The 18,424-nt window shown below is 36.1% G+C and overlaps 1 protein-coding gene across 34 annotated transcripts in view; it reads right to left on the bottom strand.

The window, feature by feature from the left end:
* R3HDM1 (R3H domain containing 1) overlaps positions 1 to 18,424 on the bottom strand; it is a 208,592-nt gene that overhangs the window by 77,427 nt on the left and 112,741 nt on the right. For 6 of the 34 annotated variants that reach the window (XM_043573293.1, XM_043573285.1, XM_043573286.1 and 3 more), the window contains 6 exons: positions 18,309 to 18,359; positions 17,975 to 18,201; positions 15,653 to 15,907; positions 12,063 to 12,214; positions 7,667 to 7,768; positions 5,134 to 5,424 (listed from right to left, as the gene is read on the bottom strand). In XM_043573293.1, the coding sequence (XP_043429228.1) occupies positions 5,134 to 5,424; positions 7,667 to 7,768; positions 12,063 to 12,214; positions 15,653 to 15,907; positions 17,975 to 18,201; positions 18,309 to 18,359 (1,078 nt within the window). The remainder of the gene's footprint in view (positions 1 to 5,133; positions 5,425 to 7,666; positions 7,769 to 12,062; positions 12,215 to 15,652; positions 15,908 to 17,974; positions 18,202 to 18,308; positions 18,360 to 18,424) is intronic. The other 28 variants (XM_043573305.1, XM_043573297.1, XM_043573303.1 and 25 more) reach the window with 13 other exon arrangements.

The following is an 18,424-nucleotide window of genomic DNA, read 5'->3' as shown; positions in this document are numbered from 1 at the left end:
AATTTAAGGGAGACATAGACCAATCCACTATCACTTAATTAAAAAAAAATTTTTTTTTAATGTTCATTTGTTTTTGAGAGACAGAGACACAGACAGAGTGTGAGTGGGGGAGGGCAGAGAGAGACACACACACAGAATCTGAAGCAGGCTCCAGGCTCTGAGCTGTCAGCACAGAGCCCCATGCAGGGCGCCAAAGTCAGACACTTAACTGACTGAGCCACCCAGGTACCCCAACCACTATCACTTATTGACAGAACTGGACAAGAGATCTAAAAGAATCTAACCAACAACACTGACTCAACTGATACTTAGAGAATAATAAATGCAAAAAAAAAAAAAAAGTAAAAAATGAAAGAGATTAAGACAAGCTAAATTAATGGAAAGATACCCCATGTTCATTAAGATTGGAAGATTTAGTATTAAGCTACAATAATATCCAAAGCAATCCACAGATTCAATGCAATCTCTATCAAAATTCCAATGGTGTCTTTTGCAGAAGTGAAAAAGCCAAACATCATATTTATATGGAACCATAAGCCACATAGCTCAGTAGCCAAAGCAATCTTAAAAAAGGACAAAGTTGGGGTGCCTGGGTGGCTCAGTTGGTTAAATGTCCAACTCTCGGTTTTGGCTCAGGTCATGATCTAGCGGTTTGTGAATTCAGGCCCTGTATCCGGCGTTGACAGCAGGAAGCCTGCTTGGGGTTCTTTCTCTCCCTCTCTGCCCTTCCCCCGCTTGCTCTTTCTGTCTCTTAAAAAAAAAAAAAAAAAAAAGAAAGAAAGAAAGAAAGAAAGAAAGAAAGAAAGAAGAAAGATAGAGGACTCACATTTCCTGATTTTAAAACTTACCACAAAGGTATAGTAATAAAATAGTGCAGTACTGGCATAAAGGTAGAAACACAGAATAGCAAAAGTAAGAGTTTATTTGATACCAATAAACCAGAGTACCAACACCATTCAATGGGAAAAGAATAGGGTCTTCAATAAATGATACCAGAACAAATAAATACACACAAAAGAATGATGTTGGGACTCTTATACCTCATTATCATACGCAAAAATTAATGGATAAAAGATCTACCTATTGGAGCTAAAGACCATAAAACTTTTTTTTTTTAATGTTTATTTTTGAGAGACGGAGAGAGAGAAAGAGTGTGTGTGTAAGCAGGGGAGAGGCAGATATGGGGACAGAGGATCCAAGGCAGGCTCTGACAGCGACAGCAGAAAGCCTGACACAAGACTCAAACTCACAAAGTGTGAGATCATGGCCTGAGCTGAACTCGGACACTAAACCCACTGAGCCACTCAGGTGCCCAAGACCATGAAACTCTTAAAAGAAAACAGGGATAAAATCTTCATGACCTTGGATTTGGCAATGGATTCTTAGATATGATACTAAAAGTATCAGCAGTAAAATGAAAAAAAAAAAAAAAAAAAAAAAAAGGATAAAGTGGATTTCATCAAAATTAAAGTTTTGATGACTAATTAAGGACGTTATCAAAAAGTCAAAGGACAACTATACAATGGTGAACATCTTTGCAAATCACACACCTGATAAGGGTCTAGTATACAGAATATATAAGGAACTCTCACAACTCAACAAAAAGACAATCTCCTGAAAAAAATGGCAAAGGACTTACAACAGACATTTCTCCAAAGGAGACAGATAATGGCCAACAAGCGTATGAACAAATGATTAACCAATCATTAGGGAAATACAAGTCAAAACCACAATGAGATACCTATTTCACACCCAAAGGATGGCTAGGATAATAATAATTTTTAAAAAGGTAATGGGGCGCCTGGGTGGCGCAGTCGGTTAAGCGTCCGACTTCAGCCAGGTCATGATCTCGAGGTCCGTGGGTTCGAGCCCCGCGTCAGGCTCTGGGCTGATGGCTTGGAGCCTGGAGCCTGTTTCCGATTCTGTGTCTCCCTCTCTCTCTGCCCCTCCCCCGTTCATGCTCTGTCTCTCTCTGTCCCAAAAATAAATAAACGTTGAAAAAAAAATTAAAAAAAAAAATAAAAAGGTAAATAATAAGTGTTACTGCCAAAATGTGGAAAAACTGGAACCTCAATACATTGCAGATAGGAATATAAAATGACACCATAGAAAGCCTGGTGATTCCTCAAAAAATTAAACACAGAATTACCATATAATTCAGCAATTTTATTCCTAGGTATATACCCAAATAAATGAGAACAGATACTTGAACAAATACATGTACCTCCATGTTCATAACAGCACTATTCACAATGTGCAAAGGGTAGAAACATCCCAAACCCATTAATGGTTGAAAAAGGAACAAATGGTGGTATATACAAACAATGGCATATTATCCAGACCTAAGAAGGAATGAGGTACTGATACATGCTACAACATGGATTAACCCTCAAACACTGTGTTAAGTTAAAAAAGCCAGACACAAAAGGTAACAATATGGCATGATTCCATTAATATGAAGTATCCAGAATAGATAAGTCCTTAGAGACAGAATGTAGATTGGTGGTTCCAAGGGCTGGGGGATAGGGCAAATGGGTAATAACTGCTTAATGAATACAGAGTTTTCTTTTGGGGTGATGAAAATAAAAATGTTTTGGAACTAGAGAGAGGTGATAGTTGCAAAACACTGTATATGCACTAAATGTCAGTGAAGTGTTCACTTTAAAATAGTGAATTTTATATTATGTGAACTTTACCTCAAAACAAACCAAAAAAATCATAAACACTAAAATGACAGAATACAAATGCTTTCAAGTGTACATGGATCTTGCCCCCAAAAGACTACATACTGGGAAATAAAAAAAGACTCAAGAGATTCCAAAACAAATCTTAGAGTAGGTTCTCTGACCACATGAAATTAAAACAGAAATCAAAACAGTAAGGTATTTAGAAAGCCCCAAATATTTGGACATTAAATAACACACTTCTAGACAAATCATGGGTCAAAAAAGTCACATACAAAAAAGAGAGAGAGATTTTGAATGAAATAACAAAAACACAACATATCCAGTTTTATGAATTGCAGCTAAAATGGTGCTTTAGAGGGAAATTTATAACATTAAAAAACTTAGAAAGGAAGAACAATCAAAAATCAGTGATCTATGCTTCCACCTTAAAAAGCCAGAAACAAAAGAGCAAATAAACCCAAAATAAGTGGACGGAAGAAAATAATGGTAAAGGCAGAAGTAGCTCAAACAGAAAATGGATAATAAAATTAATGAAACACTAAATTGGTTTTTTAATTTTTTTAATTGTTTAAGGAAGGTGGGGAGGGAGGGAGAGGGAGAGAGGGAGAGGGAGAGAGGGAGAGGAGGAGGGGGAGAGGGGGAGAGGGAGAGAGAGAAAGGGGGAGAGAGAGAAAGGAAGAGAGAGAAAGGGAGAGAGAGAGAGAGAGAGAGAGAGAGAGAGAGAGAGAGAGAGAGATGAATGAATATGAATATGCATGCCTGAGCTGGAGAGAGATCATGACCTGAACTGAAATCAAGAGAACGCTTAACTGACTGAGCCACCCAGGTGCCCTGAAACTCTAAATTGGTTTTCTAAAAACATCGATGGAATTGATAAATCTCTTAAGTAAGTAAGACACAAAGAAGACAGAAGAATGAAATTACCAACATTAAGAATTACATAGGTGATACCATTAAAGATCTTCAAGATACTAAAATTATAAGGTGGATATTATGAGCAACTGTTTGCCAATAAATTTGACAATATAATGAAATTATACAAACTATGAAATCTGACCCAAAAAGAGATAGAAATTGGATTAGCTCTGTATCTACTAAAAAACTGAATTTGTAATTTTAGAATCTTCTCCACAAAATAACTCCAGATCCAGATGGATGCATCAGTGAATTCTAGCAAACCTTTAAGAAGAGAAGAGTCCTACACAAAGTGCTTTAGGAAATTAAGGAGGCAATAATATCTAATTCATTTTGAGGCCAGTATCAGTGCCACCCTGATACTACAACCTGAAAAAGACATTATAAGCAAACCATAGACCCATATCCATTATGAACATTCATGCAAAAATCCATACGAAAAGTCGAATGAATCCAGTGATATATAAAAAGATGTTATATCATGACCAAGTGGGAGTATGTTCCTGAAATAAAAGGTTAACTTAACATTCAGAAGTCAGTCAGAATAATTCAATGTATTAAGAGAGTGAAGTGGAGAAAAAAATCACATGATCATTTCAACAAAGAAAAAGACATTTTATAAGACTTAACACTCAATTCGTGGTAAAAACTCTCAACAAACTAAGAGAATTTCCTCAACCTCATAGAGGGCAAAAACCCCACAGATAATATCACAGTTAATGATGAAAGACAGAATGCTTTCCCCTAAGACTGGGAACAAGGAAGAATATATACTTTCAAAACCTAGCCTTAAGTTAATAAATGAATTCTAGGGAATTTACTTCCCCCTGTTATGTTGTGTGTATATTCAACATCAGAGCTCATAGACAATACAATAAGGCAAGAAAGAGGAATAAAAGGCATATACATTGGAAAGGATAATATATGTAGAAATGGTCTTCAATATAGAAAATCCTAAGCAGTCTGTAAAAAAGTACTAGAATAATTAAATTTAGAAAGTCCACAGGATTTAAGATAAATGCACAAAAATCAACTTTATTTCTACATACTAGCAAATGATGAACAGAAAATGAAATTTTAAAATAATCTCCTTTAAAATATCATTAAAAAACATTACATACTTAGAGATATATTTAATAAAATATATGCAGTACTTGTAAAATTAAAACTACAAAATACTGTTGGGAAAAATTAAGGAATATTCATGTAAATGTAGACAGATAACATGTTCCTGCATTGAAAGCTTTGATAGTATTATGATGTTAATTCTCCCCAAACCGACCTGAACACATCAGTTTATTTTTATGGCGTACCTACCTTATTGTGTTTCTTGTAAGCTAATTAAAACAAATCTATCAGTCAAAAGGAAACTCAGAAGTGACATACTTTATCCAACTGAAGTATCTACTAGTTATGTGGCTGAGAAGGGAAGATGATGGCCAGCTTTGTTTATATACACATTCTCACAGATTCTCTCCATGTGAAATAAAAAGTAAGCTCTCTAAGGTTAAAAGGTGAGAAAGCGACGTACCTGTGGTGAGGGCTGCTGAATATATCCCTGCTGCTGAAGCACAGGCTGGCTGACAGGATGGCCAGAGGCAGCATAGCCAGCAGAAGGGACAGGCTGCCCAGGTGGCAGAGGAGGGGGAGGAGGTGGTGGTGGCGGTGGTGGTGGAGGGGCTGCTGTCATGATATAACCAGACTGCTGTGGGGACTGAAGAACAACAGTGGACTGGAACATGGTGGCATGAGGGTCAGAACCATCTGCAGATGGCTGGCGGGCAAGACTCATGTGGCTAAACTGAGATCCAAGGTTGTCCTGCTAAAAAAAAGGGAAAAGTCAGAAATCAGTAAGCCTTCCATACACACGTAAACCAAACTTCTAAAAAAAAAAAAAAAAACAACTTCATGTATTTGAAGATGAACTGCAGTAGTATGGGTATCATGTATCTATAACAGATTTGATTTAATAGAACAGCTTCAATAAAATTAGAACTCTAAGGCAGGAAAGTAGGAGTATTATAATGCTGTCATTAATAAATTACTTCTAAAGTAGATCTAATGGATTGCAAAGCATGCAGAAGAGTAGGGTGTAAAAACATTTCACACAAAAAAAATGAAAAGACACTTATTTAAATGATGATTAAAGACACATAAGGATGTGTGAAGTGAAAACTGGACATACTTATATTATATAATTAACATCTTCTCAAAGGACTTCAAGGACCGGGTAACTAACAAGGCACAGTACTAATTATTCTACCCCTTTTCCTAAAAGGCAAGATTCTGGTTCTAGGCACTTCTGTTTATCTTATCACACCTGTTGAATATACTAGCACAAATGAAAAAAAAATGCATAAAATCCACCCCAGTCTTCTAATCTCTCAAAAATAATTTGGCCATAAATTCTATTCTTCTCTAGGGTTTTTCAGTCTCTTCCTAAAGTCAGATGTTGACAAATGTAATCAAGATGAGTTTCCTATTGCTTTTGCTACTTGGTGAGCAGGCAACCATATCCAGCCAAGAGAGGTTTATAATGTACATGCCATCTGACAAATGTTTTCTCTCACTCAACAGCCTAAGGACCAGTTCTGACTAGTCTAGATAATATCATTGAAATGACAAAAATGGGGTTAAAATGGCATCCCCTTGCTCCCAAAGAGCCAGAGATTGGCAACAATATATACCACATTTTGTTAAGAGGAGAATTTTGGAAAAAGTTACTTAAAAAAAATTGTGGCAACTGAGTTGTCAGATCAAAGTCGACACATCTGCAATTTCTAGTCTGCTGGTTTTTGCAAAGTACATTACAGCTATGGAAAAGACAGGGAACTGAAAAGGGGTACCTGATTTAATGACTGGAAATACATGGTTTTATGCTTGCTCTGACACACTCTAGCATTATTAGCCTAATTCAATGAATACTTTCAAAAGGGAAAAATGTACTAAAATATACCTATTGGTTGTAATTACACAGTAATCTGGCCAAATATTTTAACTATACACCACCATCAGAGTCGTCTTGAAAAAAAGTCATTTTCTTATTCCAACAAGCTGCCATTTTTCAAAACATTTTTGAGGCTTTTATGTTATGTTCGTTGATACTTTTGATCTTCTCAATGTTGGCAAAATTTTATTTTTTCAGATTGGAAGTGATTTTTGAAAATCATTCACAGCCAATGCTGGTAAGTAAGGTTGCCCCCAGCTCAACGCAAAAACACTCTCAATATAAGAAAACGTTTCTACAAAATGTCAAGTGATTTTAAGACATAGCTTGTAATTTAACCTAAAAAGTAGTGTCAAAATATGATGCCATATATTAAAAAAATAACAGCACCACTGGGAAAAGTCTATTAGGCTGTTTAGGGAGACTTATTTTAAGGGAAGGGAAGTAATATTTATTGAATACTCATTTCATGTTAGGCCCTAGGCAGGAATTCCATTCCAACTTTTACATTGTTGTCTCATATACTTAGTAACTATAGAAGGTCACAGAGAGAACACATGGCCCTGGTGCTTGTAAACTCTGAGAGGTAGAACTTAGGGCATACTTTGGATTGAAGAAGGTACCATTCATTACAGTCACAGATTAAATATCTAGAGATCTTCTTGGGAATATACTTAGAAGAATGTCTTATGTAATCATAAGCTCCAATTCACCCTAATAACTAGGATAAGTCTACGGGACCTATGTACTGGGGAAAGAACAGAAAGCCTTAAACCCAGATGAAGGCTGCCACTTCAAGATTGCACAGATCGCACTGATCTCAAGGAGAAAAGTAGCTAAACCATTTTAGGACTAGAATTGTCAACCTGAAAATCATTTCATTGTGGAAAAGCAGGAAAAAATTGGGATTTATATAATCACTGTAATAAGTCAATATAACAAATATTCTACAGTAGACAGTGAATTATTTCTAATACAAGTTAGAAACACTTTTTCAGTATATGTGTCTAGGACTTTAAATAGTCACAAAAGATCATATCACATTAATCACATTCATGAGCATCCATCACACATCCACCCACAGAAACAATGCAGGAGGTGAATAGAGATATAGTACCACGGAGTATTGCTGGGTGGGTGAGACTGGCAGGAGCGGGGATGGGTAAGGGGCTGTAGAGTACTGAACAGGCTGTGAAGAGGACTGCAGAGGACGAACAGGCTAAGGAATAACAGGTTGGCAAACAATGTTAATGTCAGAATAAAATGTTACAAGAATTGCATAAAATGGAAAGTTACACTTTTTTGGCAACAGCTTAAACTATATTTATAAAGTGATCTTAAACAACGATAATAGGAAACAAAAACAATGCTAAATGAAGAAACTCTACACAGTAAAAATTTTAAAAACATACCTATGTTTTAATATATAATTTTTTTCATAAAAATATTTATTAGATTAATAGAAACAGGTAATTTAGACATTTCAAATCCTATTATCTAACCCAAACCCCTAGGTTAAGTCAGTAAAAACAAAACCACTCATTCTTACTTCCTGGTTTGATGGAGGGGCTGTTCTATTTAGCATTATAAAACTAAATAAAAGAAAAACTTCATTCATTATCAGACAATGAAAACTTAACATAGTATCTATGCCAATTACTATCTGATAAGGCATGATTAAATACTCTTTTGGGACCATAGGGCCTGAATTCTAACAATTTTTACTTTAAAAAATATATTTACTTTTTAATTTTAGCAGTTTTTAAAGTACAATATGTTGTGGGTGCCAATAAGAGTAACAGCCTAAAGAACAGCACACACATACATACAGGCACATGTACACACATAAACTTATCTCTTTTACACAAGGAAGATAAACACATTTGTCTTGAAACTACAAATTTTGGTTGAGAGAGTAGATGCCATGTGAAGCTGAAAAACTAGTGACCTGAAATTTTTTCACTAATGATATACTTCTGCATTTCAGAAAAAAAAGGATAAGTTTTATGTTTTCCAGGGACACTCAAAAACAGACATTATAGAAAATGAACAATGTTTTAATCATTTTAAACCTTAAGGAGTACAGCTGGCCATCTGTAGGCTAACAGTGGCATCTGACTTAGTTTCCCAGTCTTATATTTATATTAGATAGTTTATTACAAAAGGGTAATACACATACTGGCTTAAAGACTCTCATAATCCATGTTATATAGGTGACAGTCAGACTAAGATAAGTGACCTGTAGACAGCCATGTAAGCAAGCACTGGAGGAATCCAGGTCATTTTATCTAATGAAAACTCTCACTTTTGCTTAAAATGTATACACATGAATCTCTGTCTGGACAGTATTTCCTAAAAGAATACTTTGAAAATGCAAAATAAGTGAACTGAATAAGCTTCCCAAGGAAATAATCTAAATAAGGGGAAAGTCTTATGACAACTCAGACGTGTATGGTGAGTTACACTTCCCCCACAAAATCAACACAATAGTTTCTAAAAAATGAAAAAAATAGAATCTCACAAAAAATCTAGAACTAAAGCAAAAGTACTAAACCAGGTAAACACTGAAGGATCTATAGAGCCACTGGTTCCTCACTAACCTCTTGACTAGAAATTAGCAAGCTTCCTAGCAGATGACAGCACATATCACACTAAATGAGGTGCAGTGGTTTTAGAACTTCCAAGCACAGGCTATTCAATGTGTTATTAAATCAGACAACCATTAAGACATAACTTTCTTCCAGACATCTTGACCTACTATGTAAGTGTCAGATGAAACAAAAGCTTTAGTCGGCTGTAAGATAAAAGAAAGAGGAGTCCGATGAGCACCAGTGGTATGAATTAATGTCTCCGAGAGTGTCAAGTGGTAATGAGACAAATGTGGGCGGGAAGACTCGTTCAAAGTGAAATTCTTACACCACTTAGAAAAGGAAAAGCCTTAGCTCTTCCTTTTCCTACTTAAATTGCAAATGGTTGCAAAACAATATCCACTTAAAAGTGACTGGTTTTGAGAAATGCAGCCCATCTGAAGGCTTTGGAAATCATACTATTATTTTGTTTGGTTATTTGAAACTTCATGGATGGATTATCTCAGTGCAGAAAGAAAGTAGTTACTGAGTATCATTTGTTCATCAATTCTCTATTTTGGTATCTGATGATGAATCACCTGAAACACCTGAAGCAACACCAGGACAATCAACCACGAAGTTTGATGCATATCCTGAGATTTCAAATTATAATCCATTAAAGCTCTATTCCTTTTTTAAAATGTTTATTTATTTTTTTTTTAATTTTTTTTTCAACGTTTATTTATTTTTGGGACAGAGAGAGACAGAGCATGAACGGGGGAGGGGCAGAGAGAGAGGGAGACACAGAATCGGAAACAGGCTCCAGGCTCTGAGCCATCAGCCCAGAGCCCGACGCGGGGCTCGAACTCACGGACCGCGAGATCGTGACCTGGCTGAAGTCGGACGCTTAACCAACTGCGCCACCCAGGCGCCCCTATTTTTTTTTGAGAGAAAGAGAGCAAATGAGGTGGGAGGGCAGGGAGAGGGGGACAGGATCTGTAGCAGGTTCCTTGCTGACAGCAGAGAGCCCGATGTGGGGCTCGAACTCACAAACCATGAGATCACTGACATGAGCCAAAGTCAGACCCTCAACCAACTGAGCCACCCAGGTGCCCCTAGGCTCTATTTCTAAACTAAGCTATCTACACCTTTATTTAGGATAGTCTCATATCTAAATCATACAAAATTATTTCTAAGAGATAATAATCTGAAATATATAATCATAGATGAATCCTTAGACTTTTTTGAAGCCATCAGACAAATACTATTTCCACTGAATGAAATGAAAATCAGTCTTACAAAGCTCCTGGTGAAATACGTAGCAAGGCATAGGCAACTGAGAACAAGATGAAAGAGAAATACTTCAGGACCTAACTGAATGAAGGCAAGGCAGAGAAGGCCAGGGAGGGCGTTTTATGTACTCCAATGTGTACCTGTGCATTTTTAATCAAATGGGGTTGGGAAGTGGATATGGGAGTCTTTGGAAACAGTTTTTAGGCAACTTTCTCTTCACACATTTGTATGTTTGGGTTTAAAAAAAAATTTTTTTTAACGTTTATTTATTTTTGAGACAGAGAGAGAGCATGAACGGGGGAGGGTGAGAGAGAGAGAGGGAGACACAGAATCTGAAACAGGCTCCAGGCTCTGAGCTGTCAGCACAGAGCCCGATGCGGGGCTCGAACTCACGGACTGTGAGATCATGACCTCAGCCGAAGTCGGTCGCCCGGTTGGGCCACCAGGCGCCCCCACAGATTTGTACGTCTTAAAAGCACATCAAAAACCTAGAAATCCTACTTTATATAAACTACCTTGCCCAATATTAGGACTCTTAATTGCCAGAGGCACAATTATTTACAAAACTTTGAAAGTATTTGATGACATTACCACTGCTCACATATTCTTTACCCTTGCACTACAAAAACTATATAACTTGCCAATAAAATTAATGAAATTTCCCTAGTTCAAGTTTATCTCCATACTTCTTTCATAAGAAAGTATTCTACAAGTTCTCACCAGTGGAATATTTAGATAGTCTTATGGAGAAAAAGAGGTGTAACTAACTGTACAAGCTGTCTTTGATATGTTATACAACCTTTTTTTTTTTTTAATTTTTTTTTTCAACGTTTATTTATTTTTGGGACAGAGAGAGACAGAGCATGAATGGGGGAGGGGCAGAGAGAGAGAGGGAGACACAGAATCGGAAACAGGCTCCAGGCTCTGAGCCATCAGCCCAGAGCCTGACGCGGGGCTCGAACTCCCGGACCTCGAGATCGTGACCTGGCTGAAGTCGGACGCTTAACCGACTGCGCCACCCAGGCGCCCCTGTATGTTATACAACCTTTAAAAGAACAAAAGTAAATGAGTTTTCACTGGGATAATCAAGTTCCCCAAGGATGAATAATACATCTATATGGGAATAGCCAGAATGTGAAAGTGTATGTGCAAACTTTAAACATTTCTACAAATTCAAGATACTATTAAGAGTGCTTCTGTGAATTCTAATTCAGAATGTTTTTGCCTCCCTCTTTCGTAGAATAGGTGGGATGCAAAGTACCTTGCCGAACTTGAGCAACTTAAGTTTCTTCTATCTTCTTGATCTGTTGAACCTTAGAACAACTTACTTATTAGCTCACTGGGATAATCTTAGTTTTCTTTTTATTCCTTTTGTCCATCTCTTGCTGTTGTAGAATACGGAGAACATACTCACCACACAGGCTCATGAGATACGAAATTTCCTTCTTTCCAATATATATTCTGTATTTATTGGCTGAAAATCCTGTGAAGTTAACCTCTCTTCCTACAAACGGAGCGGGATATCACTGGTGCAGAATATTAAAGTTCTAAGAGATACTTGGGCTAGCCCAATTATAATTATAATTAGTGAGTTTAAACCCAAATATATAAAGGGAGGTGAACTTAGCATTATGTAATCATGGATATGTGCACCTGTGAGAAAATGTGATTAGCTGCTTGTTGTTGAGGTGGTGGGGGTGGCAGAGGTGGCTGTGGAGGTCCAGGCACTTGGGTTCTAACAGGTTGTTGAGTCATAGGAGGATTATACACAACTGGACTTCCATCTGGGTTTATGAAGGGCTGACCTGAAAAATTATAAGAGGAGGGAAAAAAACCATTTACAATTGAGACCGAACATAGGTCATTTCTATGAACAATCTGTAACACAGGTCTATAATCCTTACTCAAAATCCCAAAGCCAAGTTTCTGAAGACCAAAAGATTTTCTTAGCAGAGGAAACAAAGTGTGACCTTACCTGAGCCTATTTTAATAGTCTTTATTTTTCTCACTTAAATTTTTTTTTTCATTTTTTAAAAATATAATTTATTGTCAAACTGGCTTACATACAACACCCAGTGCTCATCCCAACAAGTGCCCTCCTCAATGTCTATCACCTGTTTTCCCTCCCCGCCACCCCCTCCCCTGCCAGTTTGTTCTCTGTATTTAAGTTTCTTGTAGTTTACCTCCCTCCCTGTTTGTAACTATTATTTCCCCTTCCCTTCCCCCATGGTCTTCTGTTAAGTTTCTCACAGAGTAAATATTTGAAAATTCTGCTGCAGTGTTTTACTATGTAGGTGCTGCTCTAAAACCTCCTGGAGTTATTTTATAATACACAGCATTTTTCGAAAAACTCTGAATTCTGAATATCTTGCTCAAGGGATTCAGTTATAGGACTGTGGTCCTGTAGTGCTTTAACGATTTCAGTTTTAAGAAAAAAATTCTTGACTTTGGGATACTGGAACGTTATTAATTAGCCTCTATTATGTAGTGAGAAAGAGCTAATTTTTTTTTTTAATTTTTTTTTAACGTTTATTTATTTTTGGGACAGAGAGAGACAGAGCATGAACGGGGGAGGGGCAGAGAGAGAGGGAGGCACAGAATCGGAAACAGGCTCCAGGCTCCGAGCCATCAGCCCAGAGCCTGACGCGGGGCTCTAACTCACGGACCGCGAGATCGTGACCTGAGCCGAAGTCGGACGCCTAACTGACTGAGCCACCCAGGCGCCCCAAGAGAAAGAGCTAATTTATAGACCACAATGCATATGCTTAATTAGTGAAATTAACACTGGATGAAAATTAAAAATGCTTGCCAGCTTCAAATTTCAAATCATGGACTTGATGGCAGAGTCCTTATTTTATAACTTATTTTTAAAAAAAAAAATTTTTTTTTCAACGTTTATTTATTTTTGGGACAGAGAGAGACAGAGCATGAACGGGGAAGGGGCAGAGAGAGAGAGGGAGACACAGAATCGGAAACAGGCTCCAGGCTCCGAGCCATCAGCCCAGAGCCTGACGCGGGGCTCGAACTCACGGACGGCGAGATCGTGACCTGGCTGAAGTCGGACGCTTAACCGACTGCGCCACCCAGGCGCCCCTTTATTTTATAACTTCTAAAGTTGTAAGTTGTGAACTCTGAAGAATTTTGTAAAATAACTTTTTAATTCTAGTGAGCTTGATTCACAGGTATGAAAAAAACCTTTAATATTGATTTAGAGGCTTATTGTTATTGCTTACTAATTACTGGGGGGATATCTGAAGTGCCTAAGTAAATGAATTTTACTCTTTTCTACACATACATTCTGAACAACTTTTTCTTATTATGAAAATATTTTTATTGTGGGAAAATAACCAATAAATAGGGATCGAAAGAAAATAAATCCCCCCATAATCTTGTAGTTAACAATTTGGATACCCTTCTTCCAGAATTTTTTTTTTTCAAAGCAGAGGTAAACAGATACACAGATTAGTATTTTTCCTTACACTATACACTATATTATTTAAAAAAAAAAAGAATAGAAAAAAAGGGGACTATGTGAAATATACTATGATACCCATTTAGAATGGGAAGAATAGAGAAGTTAAGAGAAATCTGACTGAACAATTGTTAAAAATTGTCTTAATAATATCCTTTCTTCCATGGTAAAACCCCCCATTTGCTTTCTGAAACTTATGACATAATAAAATAATTGTGGGGAGAGAAGAATACATTGTTCCACTGATACCAAGTGGGAAAAGTCCTTCAAATTCAAATAATTTTCATTAAGTTTCTTGATAATTTAGTTATATGAAAACAAGTAATGCTGGGTATTTGTTGATTGTTATGTAATTTTGAACAAAAATGGTAGAGAAGATATGATTGGAAGCATGCTTAAAAGTAACTTAAGGGCCGTTTGAAAACATTGGATGTGTTGTAATGCTGTTCTCAAAAAGCAAAGAGATCACTTTTGGACTCATTTAAAATTAAGAATACAATTCAATTACAGGTTGATCTGTTGCTCATTCTATAATTTCCTATTCAGTAGAATCTTTCATATCATTGAAAAATCATTAAAATGTTTTGAATGAAAAGTAATAGTAAATAGTATATTAAGTCATCTTATATCCTGCTCCAGAAAAACAAGAAGTTTAGTAATATAATAAATCTCAAGGAGAAGAAGATAATGGTTATTAAGCAAAAACGGAATTTCTGAATAGTCAGTTATTCATTTCTTCTAATAGAAACAAATACTTAAAAAATCTTAAAAAACAGATGCAAAGAAATCTGAAGGTAATGAGTTCCAAGCCATGGTCTTCTCTACAACAAACAAAAGGTTCAGGAGCACACAGAGACACTCTCGACTGTACCTATCTTGCCCAACTACTGCTGTGCTGATGTGACCACATGAGTTAAGTGTACGAATTTCTAAGAAAGGTTATCAAATGATTTATAAGGTTGTTCTCATTCTCACAAAATTACTGCGCCATAACATTTTGAATAGAGACCAGACTTCATGTGATCTTTTAAAAGATGTTTTCTATATTTGCCCATACGACATGCATAATGAAATGTATTATGACTGCAGTTTCTTAATCTCTCTGAAGTTTAGTTTCCTTACACGTAAATGGGGACTTCACCTACCAAGATTGTAATGATGATAAGTAATGTGTTTCAAGCACCTAACACAGTACATGATACATAATACATGCTGAAAAGATGAGAATTATTACCTAACTGCAAAGAATATGTGTCTTCAATATTAATTCATAAGGACTACCTATTTCTTTTTTCTGATAATAAAATGTGCCTTACCTTTTCCTTAGGAGAAAACAATTACTATATTCAGAAGGACAATAACTTATATGTTCTTTCTCCTTCATTCTATAATGAATAAGAGCTGCTTACTTTCTCCTTCCTCATGAAATGCATACTATTTTCCCCAGGATAATTTTTACTTTTTTAAATCAAATAAAGCTCTTTCAATGGTCATTGTCTCATTTCTAAGAAATGAACCATTTTTCAATTATGGTTAGCCTAAAAGGTGATGTCTGGATGTCACAAAGAGAAAAATACTTCTTGATATAAATATATCTTGTAACATTTTCTAGCAGAAATGTTTTATTAAAGTTCTAGGGAAAATGCTAATTACTCATGAAAAATAAAAAATTGACAACACATATACAAATAATACATTTAATACACAGTTTTTATTTTTCAGTAACTCCTGATATCTCAACTGAAATAAACACCTTTTTCTCGATACCAACCTGTTTGTGGGTTGATCAGAATACTGCCAGGTGGTATGCCTGCCGCTTCCAAGGGAAGCAAAAAGAAGCTAGTGCTAGGAGATGCGACTTGCCCATTTAGGCCACCATCAAAGGAAAGAGAGCTATGAGTGCTGACAGTTGGATAGACGACAGGTGCGCCATGAGAAGACTGGCTGAGAGCTGTACCTGGAAGAGGCTGCTGGATGTGAGAAAGAGAGCCCGTAGATGACCCTACACTACCAGAAGACTCAGAACCTAGGGAGGAGTAATGAAAAATATGGATTTTTTAAACCTCATATAAAAACGAAGGCTTTAAATATGTAACAATAAAATCCACATTACATAACATGCAGTTACCACATAAAAGCAATGGCTATTTTTGATTTACTATATAATTTTGCTTCCCCTCCCCATAATCAACAAGTTTAATACAGCAAACTGATCACATAAGTTGTCAGAGAAGTCATAGCCAAAGCATGCAACTTGAGCAAGATTATAATAACACCAGCCACAGACAGCCACAAAAAGCACATTACCCACATTCCCCAAAGCACAAACTTATGTACATTTTACCTTTTAGATTAACACTTAGGAATACACAGATTATAATTTTCCCCAGGAAAAAGAACATAGCACAGCCAAATGCCCCAAATCTCTTATACCAGAAACCCCTTATCTATAAGAACACAGAAAGATTAAGAGTAGTATAGGAGATAACAAAAATGATAAATTCTCTATCAAGAGACACAATTGGGAAGTTTCATTGCAGAATTCCATTTTAAGCTCAGAATCATAGCATCTTCCTATAGAGTCAACATTTAATTGTTTATCATATCAAGGGACAAAGACAGCATGAAAAATATTCCGAGTATTCATATTAGCATTAGTTTTAAAATTTATTTCTTGCTAAACTTAATAAATGTGATAATTTATTTTAGCTGTTTTTATCCCTGCAATCTATTTCGTTTTCTATCACCCAGAGACTGAAAATGTTACTGACTTTCAGTAAAATGGCTAAAACTGGATAATAAGACAATCAAAGAAAGAAAAAGATTTTTAAACTGTATATGGTTAACTAGGTTTTAAGTAAGAGTTGACTCTGGGATGGAGAATTACTCTTTAATGAATGAAATGAACAAATATGATACACTTATACAGACTGCCTTCTTCTATTTTAAGTTGTGCCAAATGACCCGATAAAAACTCTACCAAAAATAATTTTTCCCTATTAAGAGTTAAATAATGTTTCATCTCTGAAGAGAATATAGATTATAAATAGGACACGATCTTAAAATGTTTTAATTCAGCAGTGTTCCTAAATGATCTTCTCAAAGTTATTGTTATGATGACTTGTTTCCCAAATAAATGCATATCTTGTGCATATACATATTTCTTATATTAACAAAATTTACCTATCTTTAGCAATATTCTATGATATACACTAAGATATTTTTAATATGAACATTATAATAAGAAAGGGTGACGAGTGCAATTCATAAGCCTTAATTTAAAGCACTGATTATAGACAAGGATTAATAAAAAAATACTTGGCCACCTCTAAATCTCTCCCATGTTACCTGTACAATACCATATGTCTACGATAACCCAGATAGGCTAAAGATAGCCATTTCTGCTAACTTTTAAAGCTAATTTTGGAATACAAATAAAGATCTGCAAGGATCCTAAGAGAGATGTGAGGGTCTTTAGTATTAAACCCAGTTAGTAAAGGTGAAGAGAAAATGTATGAGCCTAAATGTAAGGTACCCTAAAAGCAAAGAAACTAGGAGAATGAGGATGTTACTAAAATTTTCATTCATTCAGAATAATTACATCACATTATTTTTCTTGAAAAATCCTCAGAAACTTCTCAGCAATTTTACTGATTCTTTGAATGGCAAATGAATGACTTTATCATGAAAAATACAATCAATAACTGATAGTATTAGCTGAAAATGCAACCAATGTTAAATAATCCTAGGTAAGAAACCAGGCCTTCTAATTATAAATAAGCAATGGAGAATTTCCAACCACCTCTGGGGACTCAAACAACAGATGACATTTCACTGAACTAACTTGATTAAGTTTATGTCACAAGAGAGGATTTTTACTTTAACTGATGTTTGTAAATCTCTCTTGAGCAGAGAATGAATCCTAATGTCAATACACCCATTACCTCTGAAGTACTGTGGAGCTGCTCAATGCACTGCTGGTAGGAATTTTAGATGTTAGGATAACTGCAGAAGTCATCTGATAAATAAAGAGCTAAGGCAGCAATAGGGAAACGAATGTTATGACTGCACAGTTCTAGACAAATATTTATACCTGTTTTTGAAAGCCTGCCTATGCTTTTGCTGCTCCCCGAACTATCACCTCTTGTCAGGACCGAGATTCCACTGAAGCTGCTGGCTTTGGTAACAGCAGGCTTGAAGTTTCGGAGGGAACTGTCTGAATCTGTACTGCTCCAGGGTCGTGGTTCAGAATACTTCAGTTCATTCTCAGTGCTGCTTTGATGGCTATTTGTTGATCTCCCTGAAGCATCTTTATTAACTCTGTAATTTAGAAAGAAAACTTTGAAAAGCTAATAGGACAAAAGGGGAAAGAATAGAGAAAAAATGCTTTGAGTTTTTAATACTGCATGAAAACATGCTTTCAATACCTAAATATCTGACGCCTCTGCTGGGTACTACTAGCATCCTCGTCTTGGATTCTGTTGGCATTTTAATGAGACATTTTTATTTTTATTAGCATCAATCAGAGAGTTAACAAATGAAT

Source organism: Prionailurus bengalensis, chromosome C1, assembly GCF_016509475.1.
Source record: "Prionailurus bengalensis isolate Pbe53 chromosome C1, Fcat_Pben_1.1_paternal_pri, whole genome shotgun sequence".
NCBI lineage: Eukaryota > Metazoa > Chordata > Mammalia > Carnivora > Felidae > Prionailurus > Prionailurus bengalensis.
This window is presented reverse-complemented; position numbering and strand designations above follow the sequence as displayed.